We start from the raw sequence: 18,147 nt of genomic DNA on the forward strand, positions 1-18,147 counted from the left end.
ATTAACTTTAAACAATTAAAATCAAGTACTTTACATGTGTTTTAGTGTAATTAATTAACACATCAAAATATGTCTGCGCATCAAAGCATGAAAAAAGATTGATTACAAAGTGCACTTTTTTAACAACAGTCATGAAACTTTTTTTTTTATTAATATCATCTGCAAGTAGTTTTTAAGAAAGTACTTTTAACATTTGAAGTAAGTGCACGTTGAATGCAAGTAAGCACACGGGTAGTCAGTGAAATGTTATTGCAGAATGGTTGCATTGCTCAGTTCTCTTTGGTTGTGCGTGTGATTTGCATGCGCTGAAAGCTCGCAGCTCGAGTGGTTTTAATGCAGTGTGTGATCCCGACACTACAACAGGCCAGATGTGTTACCTGGGAACTGAGTCCCTCATAAGAATGATTCTGGGAGGTCCACCAGCTGTCCCCATCCATGACCCACGTCTCGGGGCAGCGCTCCAGGGGTGAAGGGTCCGGCAGACCCGGCAGTAGAGATGGGGGGGATGGGTAGGATGAGGAATTGGGAACCGATGGGGCGAATGTCTGAACGAAGGGGGTCGATTACACATAAGTCGGGGCTTTTTTTTGGGTGGGAGAGGCGATCCTTCCATACAAGCTGGCATGAAAGGTGGCTTTCTCCTGTTGGAAGCTGTCATGTGGAAAGCAGAGCCCACCATGGCAGGCGGTTAGTGTTACACACACACACACACACGGTGGCCAGGAACACGCGGCCGAGCTCGGGCTGGGCTTTTTAATAACAGAAGCCCATAAATTAAAAGTCTATCTGCAGGATGGGGAAACTGATAGCTTGGTGTTACTCCGAGAGAGGAGGCCTTTCCGTTGTCCGCGCTAATCCGTTTTACACTTCTCTTTGCAGTATTTCCTGGACAAACAAGTATCGTCATGTTTCTGGCTGAAAGGCAAAGAGGAAAAGAATACAATTATTTAGAAATTATTCAGTTTGAATAATATATGTAAATATATGGATTTTCCACACTGTATTTTGTGTGTGCTAATCCGTTTTACACATACCGTTTTTCGGTAACACTTTATTTTAAGGTGACGTAGTTACACGTTATGTACTTACTATAGTAACAGTAAATTATGCATTATTACAAGTAACTAACCCTAAACCAAACCCTAACAGTAACTCTATAGTTAGTGCATGTAGTTAATTAGTATTATTCAGTACTTAAAGTACAATGTAACTATGTCCGCTTAAAATAAAGGGTAACACATTTTAAAGTGTCCTTGTTACATATGTTACATGTACTTACCATAGTATTAACAGTAAATTTTGCATAATTACATGCAACTAACCCTCAACCAAATTCTAACCCTAACCCTATAGTAAGTACATGTAGTACTCAAAGTACTCAGTACTTAAATATATAATTACACTGTAAAATAAAGGGTAACACTTTATTTTACAGTGTCCTTGTTACATATGTTACATGTACTTACCATAGTACTTACAGTTATAACAGTAAATTATGCATAATTACATGCAACTAACCAAATCCTAATCCTACCAAATCCTTATTTTACAGTGTTCGTTAAACGTGTTACATGTAGTAGTTACTGTAGTAATAACTATGAATTATGGATAATTACATGCAACTATCCCTCAACCAAACCCTAATCCTAATCCTAACCCTATAGTAAGTACATGTAGTTGCTTAATATTACTCAGTAATTAAATATATAATTACACTGTAACAATGACACCTTACAAATAAAGTGTAACTGTATTTTCTGGACAAGTATTGTCATGACTGAGGAACTTGGAAAGTTTGCAAAAATAAGTAAGCATGCAACTTTTCCACTCAGCAAGGAAAAATGTTTTTTTCTTTTACAAAGAAAGAAATGTTTCAGTTTTAACATGGAATGGCACGATGGTTTTATTGTGCAACGGATTCTGCTATACAGTGATAGATATATTTACATAAATATGGAGTAAACCAAAGGGAGGGGGAAAAAAAACAGCTGCTTTATAATATTAGTTTGACTGTTTGGAGCCACATTTTGTGTTACGTAACGTGAAGCTGTTTTTGCACTGATGTCAGACTTCATTTGTTTAGAATAATCTTATCTTTTGGTTTGCGTCCATCAAGTTCCAAATAAGAAGAAAATAATCAAAGTGCCTTTCATTTATACAATTTTTTAATTTATTAGATTTTCCAAAAATAGGGGCTTACCATATGGTTACGTAACACATAAACCATTTTTAGTTCCCAGCAAAAATAACTATATCTCTCGTGATTGATACCTTTACCATTATCATGGATTTGGCCCGCTTACGTCAATAACGTACATGACATCATTGCGCATATATCTTCATTGTGTCCGTGCAACACTTATCAGGGTTCCCATGCTCTGCTGCGCTCCAGCATTGATGAAATCCCGGGACAGTGATGTAAGCGCCGCTGCATCTCAAGAGACCATTACTAGGCTGTTATACCCCCCCCCCCCATCGCTCCATTAGTGAGCTAAAGAGCAGACGCGTGTGGCCGGACGGCTTTATTTACGACAGTCTGAGTTCAAAGGCTGCAGACAGGCTCGAGCCCGAAGGCAAGTGGCCGTAGATGGGCTGTTCAGTGTGTGTGTGTGTGTGTTTCAGATGGAAAACAACATTTAGTGCATCAGTTGAAATACTCCCAAAGCGTGCACAGCAAGTGCCCTCAAGTTCAACACAAGCTAGAGTAAGTTTGACGTTCAGATAAGAATATTTACCTAATGTCAAGTGTATCTTTGAACTATAACGTAGTCTCAACGGTAATCTGTGAATAAGTTGATTTCAGTTGTCGCATCGTGAGAATGTACAGGAAAAACAAGTGCTCGGTAGTTCCTGATGAATGTTGGTCTGTTTCCACTGCATTTACAGCACTTTGTGTTATCAAGGCATTTATCAGCAACTGTTGAGCTCAGGCATTGAGATTAAAACTTTGATTTGCAAAATATATACGCATACATGCAAACTCTTAGCCAATCAGCAGAAAAGTTTCAATTTTGAATGCAAAAGAAAAACTTATAGAAAAACTTGTTGAGCTTTTATTGTGAAAAATGATGTTGCACAATAAAAGACACATAATATGTTCAAATATTAATGGGGTGTATTGTGTGTCTCTATTGTAGGTTTGATTTTAAACTGTCCCACAAAACACATGCATTTCTCAATGTTTAATCTGAATATTAAACTGGGACACAGGAAAGAATGGCGAAAATGACACACTTTGACTTCAACCTTAAAAAAAAATTTAAAAAAAATGTGGAAGGTTGTCTTAGCCTAAATGAAATGCCTTAATGAGCAAGGAAACATACCTTTCATAGACTGATGGCATGTTTTCACAGTTCACAACATTGTAAATCTAACTACATTTTTTTAATATGCAATGCACATTATTTATATAAATATATATATATAAGGAAACGTGTGCAGATCATGCTGTATATATAGAGCATCTGTTGCTCAATACTGTACAGTAATGTTATTCTGTATTGTCCATGTTGAATACACACTTAATTAATATTAAGTTACAGATTGTTAACGTTGCTGTACGGGTGTTTCTAATACAACAGCTGAGGGAGATTTTGCAAATTTGCCATCTTTCTCTCTTCTGCTCACTGTAATCAATCTCCCAGTTAATTTTTTTTCCCCTTTTTTGTAAAGTCCTAGAAATGCTGTCGTGGATTTTTTCTTTTGCTTTTGGGAACGCAGAAATGATATCTGTTGTAGTTTCCGTGCACCGCTACAGAAGTTTACCCAACGGCGTCTTGGAACCCTGTAAATGTGAAAAGGGTCCATGTTCAAGCAGTCCTCCGGTTTTGTAGCAGGAATACCTGTCCCGTTGAGTCTGGAGGAAATGAAAGGGCAGATGCTGCTCGCGGTCTGTCTGGACTCACGGTGGAAACACGAGGGCTACAGAAGTGCTGCATTGTTTGAGCGAGGTCACAGTGTCTTGCGGTTTCCCTTCAGGCGATGCAGCGGTCACCCGCGCCATATGGGACATAGCCCTCAGCTACCGGCCAGAGAGCAGTTTGGTGGCTTTGATTGAACGCTTGAGACGACTGTTCGGGGTTGGAGAGCTCGCTATAGATCAGACAGCCATATGGCAAAGCTACGGCTCATGATTTGTTTCAAAGACAGCCGACCTGCTCTCTTAACCCCGTCATAATGCTCCTGTCAGGAGATCCAGGGTATAGAGCAACAGTAGGTTCTGGAAGTAAAAACTCGTTCATTTTCTCCACAGGGAAATAGATTTTTAACGATAAATTATTAACCTACTAGGCTGTTAATCAATGCTATATGCTTTTGTTAGTCGTCAGCCCCTATTTCAACTTATTTCTAAAATAATTGTTTAACAGTGAGATTCCTGGTGGAAAACTACATTACCCATGATTCTGCAGACATATCTCCACCAATCAGAGAATCAGAGAACTCTTTAGCTCCGCCCACTGATGTAAAGCACTGCGAATGTAATCCAGTCAGTCTCTCTACACTACTTAGATATTTGTATACATATTAGAAAATCATGTTGTTTTTTTCTGAGACAAAGTTATTTAGCATTATGTTGACACCAGTATTGTTTATAATCTATTATAGTATTTGATATTGTGAATCGCATTTATTTGTATATCTTTAAGTTTTAGTATTTTTTTCATGTTTAAGTAATTTTTTCGTGTTTTTGTTAATTTTATTAAAAAATATATCTATTTAACTTAATTTTTATGTCAGTCTTAGTCTGAATCATTTTAGTGCTTCAACTTAAAATTATTTTATTTCATTTGCCAGGGCAAAATTTTTCATTTTCGTTTAAGCTTTTTAAGTTTGTTTATTTCAGCTTTAATTTAACGTTAATATATAATCTCAATATATATTTATTTCATTATTTATGTGCATATTTTGCAATAAACTTAAAATATACCGTTCCTATATACATAATCAACATCTTTAAATCAATAGTTTTTACACAAAAAATGTTAAGCCTTTTTTTTATTAAGATTTACTCATTTCAAATAATAGTAAAGTTCCATCAAAAGAATTGAATAATTCTTTCACATTTTAATTGAATAATTGATTAAGGATTGTTCAATTATTCAATTAAGAAATTGTAAGGACTATTCAATTCAATTTGATGGAATTTTACTATTAATTGAAATGTGTGAATCTTTAAAAAAAAAAGTTTATTTCTCCATTTTTTTTTTTTTTTTGATTGTCATGTGCAATGCTTCATGGGATTGTAGTTCTTTCCCTTATTAAAGGTGTTTTTGTATGATGTTCAAATACTTTTCTGCTTCGAATCAAAGTTTGTGTTTCACTTGGTTCTTAACTCTTTCAAAAAGACTTTTAAAAATCTCTACGGGGAAATACTTCCAGGGCCGCCACTATTGAGGGCTTCATCTTGTGACGAGTGTTCGTCAACTGGTTAAGTTTGGCGACCACGTTCATGCTGGGTAAAAAGAGAGATAGACCACGTGATGTATGATGTAAGGCGTTGTGTGGAATACGATAGCCGTGAAAGACGCCAGCGCTAGCAGAACAGCGGCGAGGCCAGGTGAAGCGTCGTGCCCCGTCCGGGGTTTGTTTTAGCTCAGTTTACCACTGTGAACGGGGGTTGAGCGTTCTTTCCCATGCCCTCTCACTCCGGGACACACTCATACCAGGAAACACACTGCGCATCACAGGAACTCTGGGAGGAAGTCAGGACTGCACTGGGCGGCCCGTGTCAGCCGTCTCTCTCTCTCTCTCTCTCTCTCTCTCTCTAGCCACGTTTGTTTTCTTGGGAAAGGTTTTGTTAGGAGTGGTGCGTCAGCAGAGCAGGTGTGATGAAACACCAGTGTGAACCGCTGCGTCTCTGACCCGCAGGACGGCTCCTTCTGTTTTCTGAAAACAAGCACAAATGTCCGAGAGCCTGTTTATATCAGAATCAAGGGATCATCTACTCACCCTCATGTTGTTGTTAGAAAATCATGGTTTTTTTTTGTGAGACACAAAATTAGTTATTTAGCATAATATTTGTACCATTTTAGTATTATTTAAATACAGTATTTATTAGTATTTTCAATTATCTTTTATTTTCTATGTTTTCAGTTTTCAAGCTTTAGTAATTTGTTGTGCTTTTGTCATTTTAATGATTTATTTATTTATTTTTAGATATTTGACTTTTACTATATTTTTGGTAGTTTCCAAGGTGAAATCTCTCATTTTCGTTTAAGTTGAAATTTTTCATCTAATATCATTTTAATCGTTTTAATTTTAACAATCAACACTGGTTTATGTTGCTGCCTTCTTTTATAATTATAGTGTAGAAGAAATAAAATCATAAAAAGTCTGTCAATGTAACTCATGCACTATTTCTCAAGTACGATTAGCTCTCGAATCTTGTTCATGTTTACATAAAATCAATATATATGTAGAAGTTTGCATACAGTGACATGTCTAAACATAGCATATAAAAAACAGAAAACTATTGATGTGAAATGGTCAATGCCCATCTTTAAGAAAATTAAACATGCACCTTTTTTTCTTTCTAGGACAATCAATAGTGGTCTTAGACTTAATAATGTTGGTGGAAACTGTTTGGTTTATGATACATTTGTAGAAATACAATTACCTAATATTTGACCGTTTTGGATTGATCAGCCAGGCCTTTTAAACGATTTTGTATCACAAGTAAATGTGTACAATAAGATTTCTTTTCATTTCAGCAAGTTTGCATGCATCTCATTTTTAGTGTGTATATACTGGTATTATGTTGACTTTTTAGATAAATCGTAACTTATCAGCCACTGAAAAGCTCAAATCGATCAAATACCATCACATGATCATCCAAAATTACCATCCATTTCTTAAAGGGGTGGTTGATTATGATTTGACTTTTCTAACTTTAGTTAGTGTGTAATGTTGCTGTTTGAGCATAAACAACATCTGCAAAGTTACAACGCTCGAAGTTCAAAGCAAAGGGAGATATTTGCTTTTAGAGAAATCGCTTTTTAAGGACTACAACAAACGGCTGGTAGAGACTACACCACATTCCTCCCGGGTTAGTGACATCACCAACCCTAAAATTTACATAAACCCCGCCCCCGGAACAAGATTTATAGATTATCAAGACAGAATAATCAATGACTAGAAGATAACCACAGATAAGCTACATAAATTCATCAACTAACCATTCAGAAATGTCCTGTTGCTTTCTATATGTTGTCACTTCTTCTTGAGTCTCTCCATCATTGTCTGACTTCGGTTTGAACATAAAAGGCTGAAAGTTTTTGAAATTTTCAGTGCATGTCTGTGTGAGTGCAAGCTGTTGAAGCTCCGCCCCCTGTGCCAGGAGCAGCAGCTCATTTGCATTTAAAGGAACAGACACAAAACAGTGCGTTTTTGCTCACCCTCAAAAATGGACAATTTTAACATGCTATATAAAAATATCTGTGGGATATTTTGAGCTAAAACTTTATATACACACTCTGGGGAAAGTGCGTTATACCACCCCTTTAAGGGGTAAAAAGTTTCACTTTAATTAATGCAGCTTTACTATCGTTATAACAGTCACATGATATGTTTTTTTCAATCTTAAGCGCGCCGTACTGTAGTGTCGCAACTGTTTACTGAGAAAACAGAGTGAGCTGTAGCGAGAGATTGTCTTTGTTTGTTTTAAACATTTGCTGGGTGCCGCCCCGACCGCAGACGCCAAACATCGCTCACCTCGCTCAGTCTGAACTGTCAGATTAATCAAAAGAAGATCTCGATGTGTGTTAGAGTTCAGCTTGGATGTAAATCACACATGCACATGCCCACTCTTGCGTGATCGCATGAAAGCTCTCGTTTTAGGTGTTATTCCATCTTTGCTCCTGACAGCAGCTGTGTCTGACAGATGGAGGAGCCCTGAGGGACGACGTTTAGAGGAAGACAACATCTTTGTGCTTCTATTCAGTCAGACTCGACCTTACGCAAGCGCGTGTCTTAATCTAAGATGTGGAACCAGGTCTTGGCGTCATGAGATATTTATTCTGGTACCGCAGTAGTTTTACCAAACGTTAACCAAATAAGATCCGATGATCCGAGAGAACTAGACTTTACTTAAATACAAGCACGGTTTTCTTGTCTTGTCTTGACGCGTTTCCAATGGGAAGTTGGAGTCATATCGCAATCAAAAGTCAGAGATCGCAAACATTTCTCATCAAATGATCTGAGCTGCAATCCATTTTCATTTTATAGCTCTGTCTCATTTGTGTCCAAGGTTTTCTTCTAAGGTCTCAGATAAAGACTCCACTAAACTAAACTGAGCTGAATACTATTATCTTCTGTAGAGATAGCTCAATTGAACTCATTTCAGAATTGATGCACTTTCCACAAAACAACTGAATCAACGCTAAACTGAATAGTTTTACTATTGTCTTTTTTTTTTTTTTTGAGCTGCGTTTCAGCAGAATTTGAATTTGTCTCGTATTTGATGAAGTTTGCATCATTTATCCTGTTATTCTCCCGTGAAGCTTCTTTGAAACAATCTGTTTTGTATAAAGCGCTGTGTAAATAAAGGTGAGATGACTAGACACATTTGAAACGTGAAAGAGATGATAAAAAAAAAAAAAAAAGGTCAACAAACATGTCAACCAAGGTTATTGCCGTGTTTCACCCGTATCTCCTCTCATTTGTATTCATGCAAACTATACCCACATACATTTACCACACCTTACTACACCAGTACAGAACAGGGACAGTTGCATTTCTTACATTTCAGGTACGAGAACAACCATTGGTTTTCCCCCCGTCCTGAACTTCTGCCACGTCGTGCTGCCTGCGGTTTATTATGCCGAATTATGCCAGGTTCAGAAAGCAGGTTAGGCATTGTTCTGTTCCAGGAACACAGTCCTACCGAGCCGGTTTATACAAACAAGCGTTTCACTGTTGTCTGTATCGCAGAATTCTAATTATGTGTGTTTTTGGAAACCGCAGGTGTCTCGCCATTGAGAAATACTGTCCGTTCACCTCTTTTTGTGTGTGTGTGTGTGTGTGTGTGTGTGTGTGTGTGTGTGTGTGTGTGTGTGTGTGTGTGTGTGTGTGTGTGTGTGTGTGTGTGTGTGTGTGTGTGTGTGTGTGTGTGTGTGTGTGTGTAAGGCACGATTAGACATGAATTGCGCTTTGTGCATTTTTTGTGTTCTGGGCACTTCTTCATATTTTACTTTCGAGATGCGTGCTGTTGGACCGAAGCCCGATGTGCTTTTTAGGTCACGTATTCCTAACAAACAGGTCTGTCATTTTTCAGGAGAGCTGACAGCTGAACGTGTGCAGGCGGAAGTACAGCGACAGACAGAGACAGGTCGGGATGAACTTCACACTTCACAGTTTGGATTTAATGAACTTCCTCTAGACTAGAGCATTCATGCTGATTCAGATATTACATGTTTAACATGTTTCTTTTGTTCACATGCAGGAGCCACTCGAGCTACACATCCATTTTAGGCCATGTGAGTGATGAACACTGCACAAATCATCATCCTCAAGATGCATTTACTTTAGAAGCAAAAATTGTTTTAACCTTGAATTAAGTTGATTTTTTTTAACCCCATTGGCATTTATTTCATGAGAAGAATAAATGTTTGTGCAAATTCATTCATTGCAAGGTGACAAATGACATATAGTTGTACAGATATGTGGAGAGTTCTGTTGGTGAATTTTAATTCAGCAATGTAGACTAATTATTATTTATTTATTTATTTTAAATCCACTTAATGATTACGGTTCCACAATAATGGAATAATTTTGAAAGACTTATTTTATCCAGTTCATTAAAAAAGAACCAGCTCATAAGAGCCTTTCTTTCCTGAATAAGATTCCACTTGATGATTTGTTTTCCTTAATGATTTGATTAATGATTCTTTTAGCACTTTTTTAAGAATTGATAACTCATGAGTTTGAGACTAATTCATACATTTGATTCATTAAAAAAAACAACCTGCTCATAAGAGTCATTTGCTCTTGAATTGGATTCCACTTAATGATTCCGATTCTTTAACGGTTCCATTAATGATGTGTTTAGTACTTTTGAAGAATTGCTAACAAACTTTTAAGATGGATTTGAACAGAAAGCAAAGTTTGTTTGTTTTAAGTCCGATTCATAAACAAATGACTCTCGTGAAATGGTTCTTTTTTTATTAATTGATCATGAATCAACTTCAAATCGGCTCATATGATTCACTTGTTCACAGATTGGATTCCATTAATGATTCAATTATCCAATTACATGAACAATTATTTTCTTTTAGTAATTTTAGAAATAGAGTTTGAGTAAGGGTTATTATAGTTAACTAAAGCTATACATTTTTTTTTTACTACAAATTAAATAAAATATAAAAATTATTTTATTTGAGCTTTTCATTTAGTTCAACTTGATGTACTAAAACAACTAAAACTGGAATAAAAAAAAATTAAAACTATAATAAAAATTGCAAAACCACACAACAAAATTAATAAAACATTATACAAAAATAAAATCTATATTAGTGTCTCAATATTAGTAAAATAACACTTGCGGTAGAGTCTTTCTGATAAAATCCATTAAAAAGAACCAGTTCATAAGACTCATAAGAGATTTTGTGTATGTGTGTGTGTGTGTATGTGTGTGTGTGTGTGTGTGTGTGTGTGTGTGTGTGTGTGTGTGTGTGTGTGTGTGTGTGTGTGTGTGTGTGTGTGTGTGTGTGTGTGTGTGTGTGTGTGTGTGTGTGTGTGTGTGTGTGTGTGTGTGTGTGTGTGTGTGTGTGTGCGTGCGTGTGTGTGTGTGTGATTGAGAACATTGCATTAGAAAGATGTCCTTTGTTTATTGTAAAGATTCGGTTCCTCTAACGACAGCTCTTTGTTTTCTCAGACCAGCTGTCCTCAGATCAGTCATGGCTGCTTACGGACAGACGCAGTACAGCCCTGCGTTACAGCCGACGGGCCCTTACACACCATACACACATCACACACAGGGCTACAGCATGGCGTCCTACAGTGAGTGTCCTTTCACAACCACCCTACAGAGTGCACATCACAGCTGGCCTGACTCTCTTTCTCTCACCTCATCAGATATTAAAACAGAAGATGGTTTGAGTCATTCCCCGGGACAGAGCAGTTTGCTGGGATACACGTCGAACTTCGGCGGGACGCCACCCAGTCAGGCGCTGTACAGTTACTCCACACACGGTCAGTGTCGCTGCCTCATCTTCTCTATATATTGTATTTCAGAACTTGGATTGAGCAATAAAGTATCACAGCATGATATGTGCCCATCTGTGGAACATAAGGGTGTGTTCACATTCGGCATGTTTGGTTGGATTAAAACGAACCCTGGTGCGATTGCTCTGTTAGTGCGGTTCAGTTGAATAAGTGTGAACTAGGGGTGTCCCCGACTATGGATTTTCATAGTCGAATCAGAATCGTCAAGTCTTGCCTATAGTCGACTAATAGTCGAGTCATGTGTATGGGGGCGGGGCTTTAACAATTCAAAGCCGCGATGTACAGAAAATCGCACAAAGATATAGAAGAAAATGTATAAAAACATTTTGGATCAATAAAACTAAGAAATAACATAAATAACTCCAGAAAGGCCACACTGCAGACAGGATTTACATTTCACATGCAAATCAAATTAAATCGGCTAAATTACCTGTGCGAGCAGGCCAGCCTACAGCACAACATCGATGCACCGAAAAAATAAACAATTAATTACTGAATTAAATTAGAACAGAATATACCTTTCTTATAAATAAAAATACAAAACTAAATAAATCAGAATCAAGTCACAAGATGAGGAGCAAATGTGTGCAAAATGCCTAAAGTGCAGGGGAACATATATTCAAAACACAAGCCACAAATAGTTAGATTAGATAACCCTGACAGATCAATAAATAAAATTAAAATAAAGAAATGACTAAAATAACGATAGTAGCCAGAATTTTCTACTTTGTCTTTTTAACTGCAGAAACAACAATAAATGCTAAACTGGAGTCGTAGTCTTTTTAGCTAAACATGTTCACAGCATCCAAAAATCAAATTAGAACCGGCAGAAAAGTTTTGAAATCACTTGTACCCGATACCTGATCGAGAGAACAAATCCAGTCTTTCACTCTGTCTGTGTCCGTTGGAGTCTTTTCAAATTGTGCGCGTGGATAAAATACATTCTAAAACACGTAACGTGAAAAACGTTTAACGACTTAATCTCCTAAAATAGTTAAATTAAAATATGAAAACGCTTTACTATAAGAGGAACGCATTGCGTTCATATTCTGGGTTCATCTGCTTATCTGCACATAGTAGCCTATGGTTTCTTAATAAAGTGTGTAAGTTACTGTGTAGCCTACATACATTAAGCCACGTTAAAGTGCCTTTTAAGCGTTTTAAAAGCTTTTTTCACGTTAAGCATTTTAGAATGTCCTGTGGAAAACCAACTTGTTAACGTTGGCCGGCAGAAGTGCGATCATGGTTTTCCTGATGCTAAATCCAGCCTTGGAGAATATCCTTTCTGATGGTGTACATCCACACTTTAGATTTTCTTATCCCAGACATTGTTAAAGATTTAAATCCTTGCCGCCAAGACGCTCCTCTCTCGGTCACGGATTGAAAGTGAAACTTAAATCTGTCACGGGGTGTTTGGATTTATTCACACACGTTAAAAAATGTTTATTAAAAGCTTCTTTCTTTGCACATTTTTATATACAGCATTATCATAATAGGCTGAATATTAACGTATTGACAGAAAACCGGTAGTTCTATGTGAAATCAGACATTGAGCGCCCTCATATAGCCAAAGTGGCATGATCCTCGTTTCATAACACCTCTGCGAAGATTCGAGCGTGAGATCGGTAGTCGAATCAGGCTCCTCCTATCGAAGCATTGAATCTTCGACTATTCGGGGTCACCCCTAGTGTGAACGCTGCGATCTGAACCCTGGTGTGCACTAAACAAGCTGGAAAGATGAGTCTCGCTCCGCCTCTAAACAACTCTGGTGCGGTTCGAATGAAATATGAACACAACGCAGACCAAACACATGTAAACAAACCAAAAACAGGACAGGATGCCACAAGATGCAACACTAAAAAGGACAGAATGCTGAAATATACCTGTTTTTTTCTCGTCATAGTGGCGATGTTTCCCATCACAGTTCAGTACAGACATCAGAACCGCGTCTTCTCACTGCAGATCTGTGTGTGTGTGTGTGTGTGTGTGTGTGTGTGTGTGTGTGTGTGTGACGGAGGGATTCCTGATGCTGTTTTGACTCCTTTACACACTTTATAAGCGCTTCATGAGTTCTCAGCTGGTCAGAATACCATCATATGTAGCTACGCACATACAGCTAGCTCATTTATCCCAGAACACAGCATTGTTTTAGATGTTCGGTAAGTTCTATTGCGAAATATATGTCATAAAAGCCGACCAATCAGGTTGTGAACATATCCCTATGCCTTTAGGTCCAGTTAAAATGCCAATGTGAACGCTAAGTGGACCAGGACTCAATGTTTGTTTTTCTTTTTGTGGTCCGGACCAAACCAATCAAGCGAACTGAACTACAAGTGTGAACACAGCCTAAGTTACCCTGGCTAAGGGTGTCAAGCATTCCTACTAGTGCTTGTTCTTTAATTAGAATGTAATTACATCTACTGGAAAAAAAGCTTTTTATTAGGAATAAAATATATATTCTTCAATTATTATTCATTTATTTTTGTTGTTGTAATTTACATGACTGTTGAAAAGAAAACAATTAAAATACTCGTGATAGGCCCAGCCTTGCTTTGCAATCTAAAAAACAAATATTATCATCTAGTTTTTGAATGACTTTTCCATAAAAATGTTCAAAATATTTTTTTAATTTTTAATTTTTATTTCACACTACCATTCAAAAGTTTGGGGTCGGTTAGATTTTTTTTATGTCTATGAAAGAAGTCATTCTCAAAAATTATGAAATATTGTTACAATTTAAAATAGCTGTTTTCTATGTAAATATATAATAAAAGTGTAATTTATTCCTGTGATCAAAGCTGAATTTTCAGCATCATTACTCCAGTCTTCAGTGTCACATGATCCTTCAGAAATCATTCTAATATGATGATTTGCTGCTCAAGACACATTTCTGATTATTAATAATGTTGAAAACAATTGTGCTGCTTCATATTTCTGTGGAAACTGTGATGGAAAGTTCAAAAGAACAGCATTAATTTGAAACAGAACTCTTTCGTAACATTATACGTGTCTTTAGGCTCACTTTTAAGTGTCCTTAATAAAAGTATTAAATTCTTAAAAAATAAAAACTCTGTCCCCACACTATTCCACCATAGTGTATGTCAGTAGATGTAAGAGATAAATAACAGACAGCTTTATCGCAGAAAATAACCCAAATATGAAATATTATCAACCAGAACATTATAATATTTTTGCTGATATCGCCTATAAACAAATACACGTTTTTGAACATCTATGTTTGTTGGATAATTAGCAAAATCCCCACAAACACACACACACAGATTTTTAAGCATCTACAGTCAATCCCAAACCCCCCCAACACACACACACACACACACACACACACACACACCTGTTCCCCATTATCCGCGGTCTGGGCTCTGGCGTCAGGCGTCTCTCTCGTTCTCTCAGAAGGTCAGAACCTTTCTCCGTTCCCTTCCACAACACGCTGGCCATTGGAGGAGTGTGTTTGTGTGGGAGTGTGTGTCAGACGGGATCTGAGCGTCGGATCGCAGTCACACACCCCTCTTCTGCCCGCAGTCCTGATTTTGCCAGCGCAGTGTGAAATTGACCGTTCTCGGTCAAGGTCAAAGGTGAAGTGGCACTAGGCACGTTTTCAGGTTTAAAGGAATCGAATCATTTACTAGTCATCATCTTTTACTCACGCACTTTGAAGAAAACTGAAGTTGTTTTGTCATGCTGTGAAAGCATATGATGAACATAACATCCTAAAAGGACAAAAAAGCAACATAAATGTACTATATTAAGTTTGGAAACACTTTTTTTATTAAGTTTGCTCCACCAACAGACTTTCTATTGACTATAAGTAACTTTAGGTACTATTTTACAGTGTTCGTTAAACATGTTACATGTAGTAGCTACTGTAATAATAACTATGAATTATGCAGAATTACATACAACTAACCCTAAACCAACCCCTAATCCTAACCCTATAGTAAGTACATGTAGTTAATTAATATTACTCAGTACTTAAATGTATAATTACACTGTAACAATGACACCTTAAAATAAAGTGTAACCAAAGTTTGCAACTACATGTCAACTTACAGTATTCTTCTAACCTGAACCCTAAAACCTTACAGTCTACCAACAGATTATGGTTACGCTTTATTTTAAGGTGTCATTGTTACAGTGTAATTTTATATTTTGGTACTGTGTAATATTAAGCAACTACATGTACTTACTATAGGGTTAGGGTTTGGTTGAGGGTTTGTTGCATGTAATTATGTGTAATTTACAGTTAATACTATGGTAAGTACATGTAACATATGTAACAAGGACACTGTAAAATAAAGTGTTACCCAGTTTACTAATACTCTAATGAGAGTTAGTTAACATGTAGTTGCAAAGAATGTCTAAAATGAAACCCCAAAATTAAGTGTAACCTAAAGTTTTCTAAAACCATATTATAGCTTTTTGGGAGACTATTGTGAGGTTATTATAATTTACTAAATGATATTACTACTAAAACTATTTAAAAAAAAATATTTGTGAAATGAAATAAAGTTGAAATATGTATTAGATTAAAAAAAATATGTATTAGAAAGCATTTCTTGAATGTATTAGAATAGCATTTCTATGTATTAGAAATATTGCCTTTGCAACTAATTAAAAAAAGTTTAAGTTGAAGCACTAAAATGACTAACCGGAAATAAATGAAAATGAATTAAAACTGAAATAATGAATTAAACCTAAATTGAAAATTGTAAAAAATAAACAAAAAATATATAAAAATGACAAAAGCACACAGCAAAATTACAAAAATATTAACTAAAATTAAAATGAATATTTTTAAATAAAAGTTCATTTAAAATATTGTTGAAATAATACTAAATAACACTGGGGTTAGACTATCAGACTAAATTTAAATCATTATTCGCTAAAAATCGCAAAGTTGGCACATGCAGAAATGTTTGTTTTCATTACCCGCATCATGTCTTGACGTGCCAAATGTGGAAATGATATTCAAGTGCTGCTGTGAACAGGGAAGATTTTCTGTGAATATTGACTCGAATATCAGTCTGTTCATAATCTGACTTCTGAAGACGTGAAATATAGTGTGCATGTATCGTGAACTGCTTTTATGATATGCTTCTATACCGCTTTCTGTCCATTCGGTGCTTGAAAGCAGTCGGTCACAATATATCGTTTCATTGGAAATGAATCGATATTTTATTAAGCAAGGGCACATTAAATTGATCAAAAATGACATTAAAGACATATATAGTGTTACAAAAGATTTCTATTTAAAATAAATAGCATTATTCAATCTTATATTCAATCAAAAAATCCTGGAAAAAAAATATTACAATTTTTACTGTTTTTTATCAAATAAATCCAGCCTTGGTGAGACTTAATGAGAGACTTCTTTCAAAAACTTATAAGAGTGTGTGTGTGTGTGTGTGTGTGTGTGTGTGTGTGTGTGTGTGTGTGTGTGTGTGTGTGTGTGTGTGTGTGTGTGTGTGTGTGTGTGTGTGTGTGTGTGTGTGTGTGTGTGTGTGTGTGTGTGTGTGGCTAAGGAACAACTGCAAATAGTCAGTCCCTCCAGAAAAACGCGATTATGCGATCGCATGATTCCATGCATAATCAGCCAAAGTCCGCATATTTATGCGGGGGGCGCATTTTTTTAAATACGCCGCACTTTTGCCGCATAAATTGCAGATTTCCGCGTGCAAAATATGCGGGCTTGCATGATTTCATAATCCCCGCATTTTCGTTGCAAAAAGTCACATATATATCTTAGCAGAAAGTTGACAAATGTTGGGTTTACTTCACACAAGCGCAGCCATTTCCCCTGTTGCCATGGGAACGTTGTGAAGTGACGTAATTACGCGACATCATTGAAAAGCTGCAAACCCCGCGATAGGCCTATTTCACAAAAATCCGGTCGTATCTTACACCGCAGGCCGTGCTTTGCAGGTTTTCATGGAACAACTGGGGAGAAGTTAAATCACGTCAGACACAGAAGGCAAAAAGACGTGTCTGTGGTGTGAAGGAGTAAGTTAAGCAGATGTTGAAAATGGAGTGTTGATGCTGGTTCGGGAGTGATGCCCTGACAAAACATGTTTATATTGCACTTGATTGTTATCTGATTTGCACGTCATGCACTTTTATTTATTATTATCAAATGTTGGCAAATTAAAATTGTTTGTAGAAGTTGTTTTCTGTAACTTTCTTAAAAATGAGTGAACATGGAGCAGTTTTTCCGTGAGCGGGACTGGAAAACCCGGAGTGGATCATGAGCGGAGTGATAAAAGAACGCTTAGAGTGGAGAGAGGAACATGCTTTTGCTCCACTCCAGGCTTTGATCGCATCCCCCTAAGCAGGGTGAATAGCCTACACCTCGTCTTTCCCATTCAAACTAAAATGAAGAATTTATTACACTATTAATGTAATTGGTGTTGGGCAATCACTTTTTTTTCTCTTTTTCATCAAACTGCAGTTTTTGCAAGTTCCCGCAATTTTTGCAAGTTCCCGCAATTTTTGCAAGTTCCCGCAATTTCATCGCATAAAATTGCATAAATATCCCGCATATTCCATCGCATTTTTTAAGAAATCTTGCCGCATAATCAAGGATTTTTGCCCGCAACAATCACAAAAAAACTCCGCGTTTTTCTGGAGGGACTGAATAGTGAGCCACAGACAGAGAGACACACAAAGTCACATGACATCTACTTCCTGTCTGTCTAATTAGCATAATCAATGAGTTATTAGAGCTATAGCAGGTAATCTATTAGGTATTATAGTGATTTACTGTAATTCATAAGCACCCCGAGACATCATTTCCTGTAAAATTGTCTGCTCGTGAAATGGATGGATTTCTAATGGGTCTGGGAAAGCGCGGTTACTACGTCTCGCGCTACATCTCGCCGGTCTCGTTTGATTTATTGGCGGATTCCAACAGGA

At 36.9% G+C, this 18,147-nt stretch overlaps 1 protein-coding gene and 1 long non-coding RNA gene across 5 annotated transcripts in view; one reads left to right on the forward strand and one right to left on the reverse strand.

The window, feature by feature from the left end:
* eya2 (EYA transcriptional coactivator and phosphatase 2) overlaps positions 1–18,147 on the forward strand; it is a 79,109-nt gene that overhangs the window by 41,320 nt on the left and 19,642 nt on the right. For 3 of the 4 annotated variants that reach the window (XM_082136443.1, XM_082136445.1, XM_082136442.1), the window contains 4 exons: positions 9,272–9,325; positions 9,440–9,473; positions 10,871–10,995; positions 11,071–11,187. In XM_082136443.1, the coding sequence (XP_081992569.1) occupies positions 10,893–10,995; positions 11,071–11,187 (220 nt within the window). In that variant the 5' untranslated portion in view covers positions 9,272–9,325; positions 9,440–9,473; positions 10,871–10,892. The remainder of the gene's footprint in view (positions 1–9,271; positions 9,326–9,439; positions 9,474–10,870; positions 10,996–11,070; positions 11,188–18,147) is intronic. The other variant, XM_082136444.1, reaches the window with a different exon arrangement.
* On the reverse strand, positions 130–15,258 carry LOC309474221. The gene is made up of 2 exons (XR_014197257.1): positions 14,573–15,258; positions 130–915 (listed from the first exon to the last, which is right to left on the reverse strand). It is a non-coding gene; the product is annotated as an uncharacterized lncRNA (long non-coding RNA).

This window comes from Leuciscus leuciscus (genome assembly GCF_965113295.1).
Source record: "Leuciscus leuciscus genome assembly, chromosome: 14".
Classification (NCBI taxonomy): Eukaryota; Metazoa; Chordata; class Actinopteri; order Cypriniformes; family Leuciscidae; genus Leuciscus; species Leuciscus leuciscus.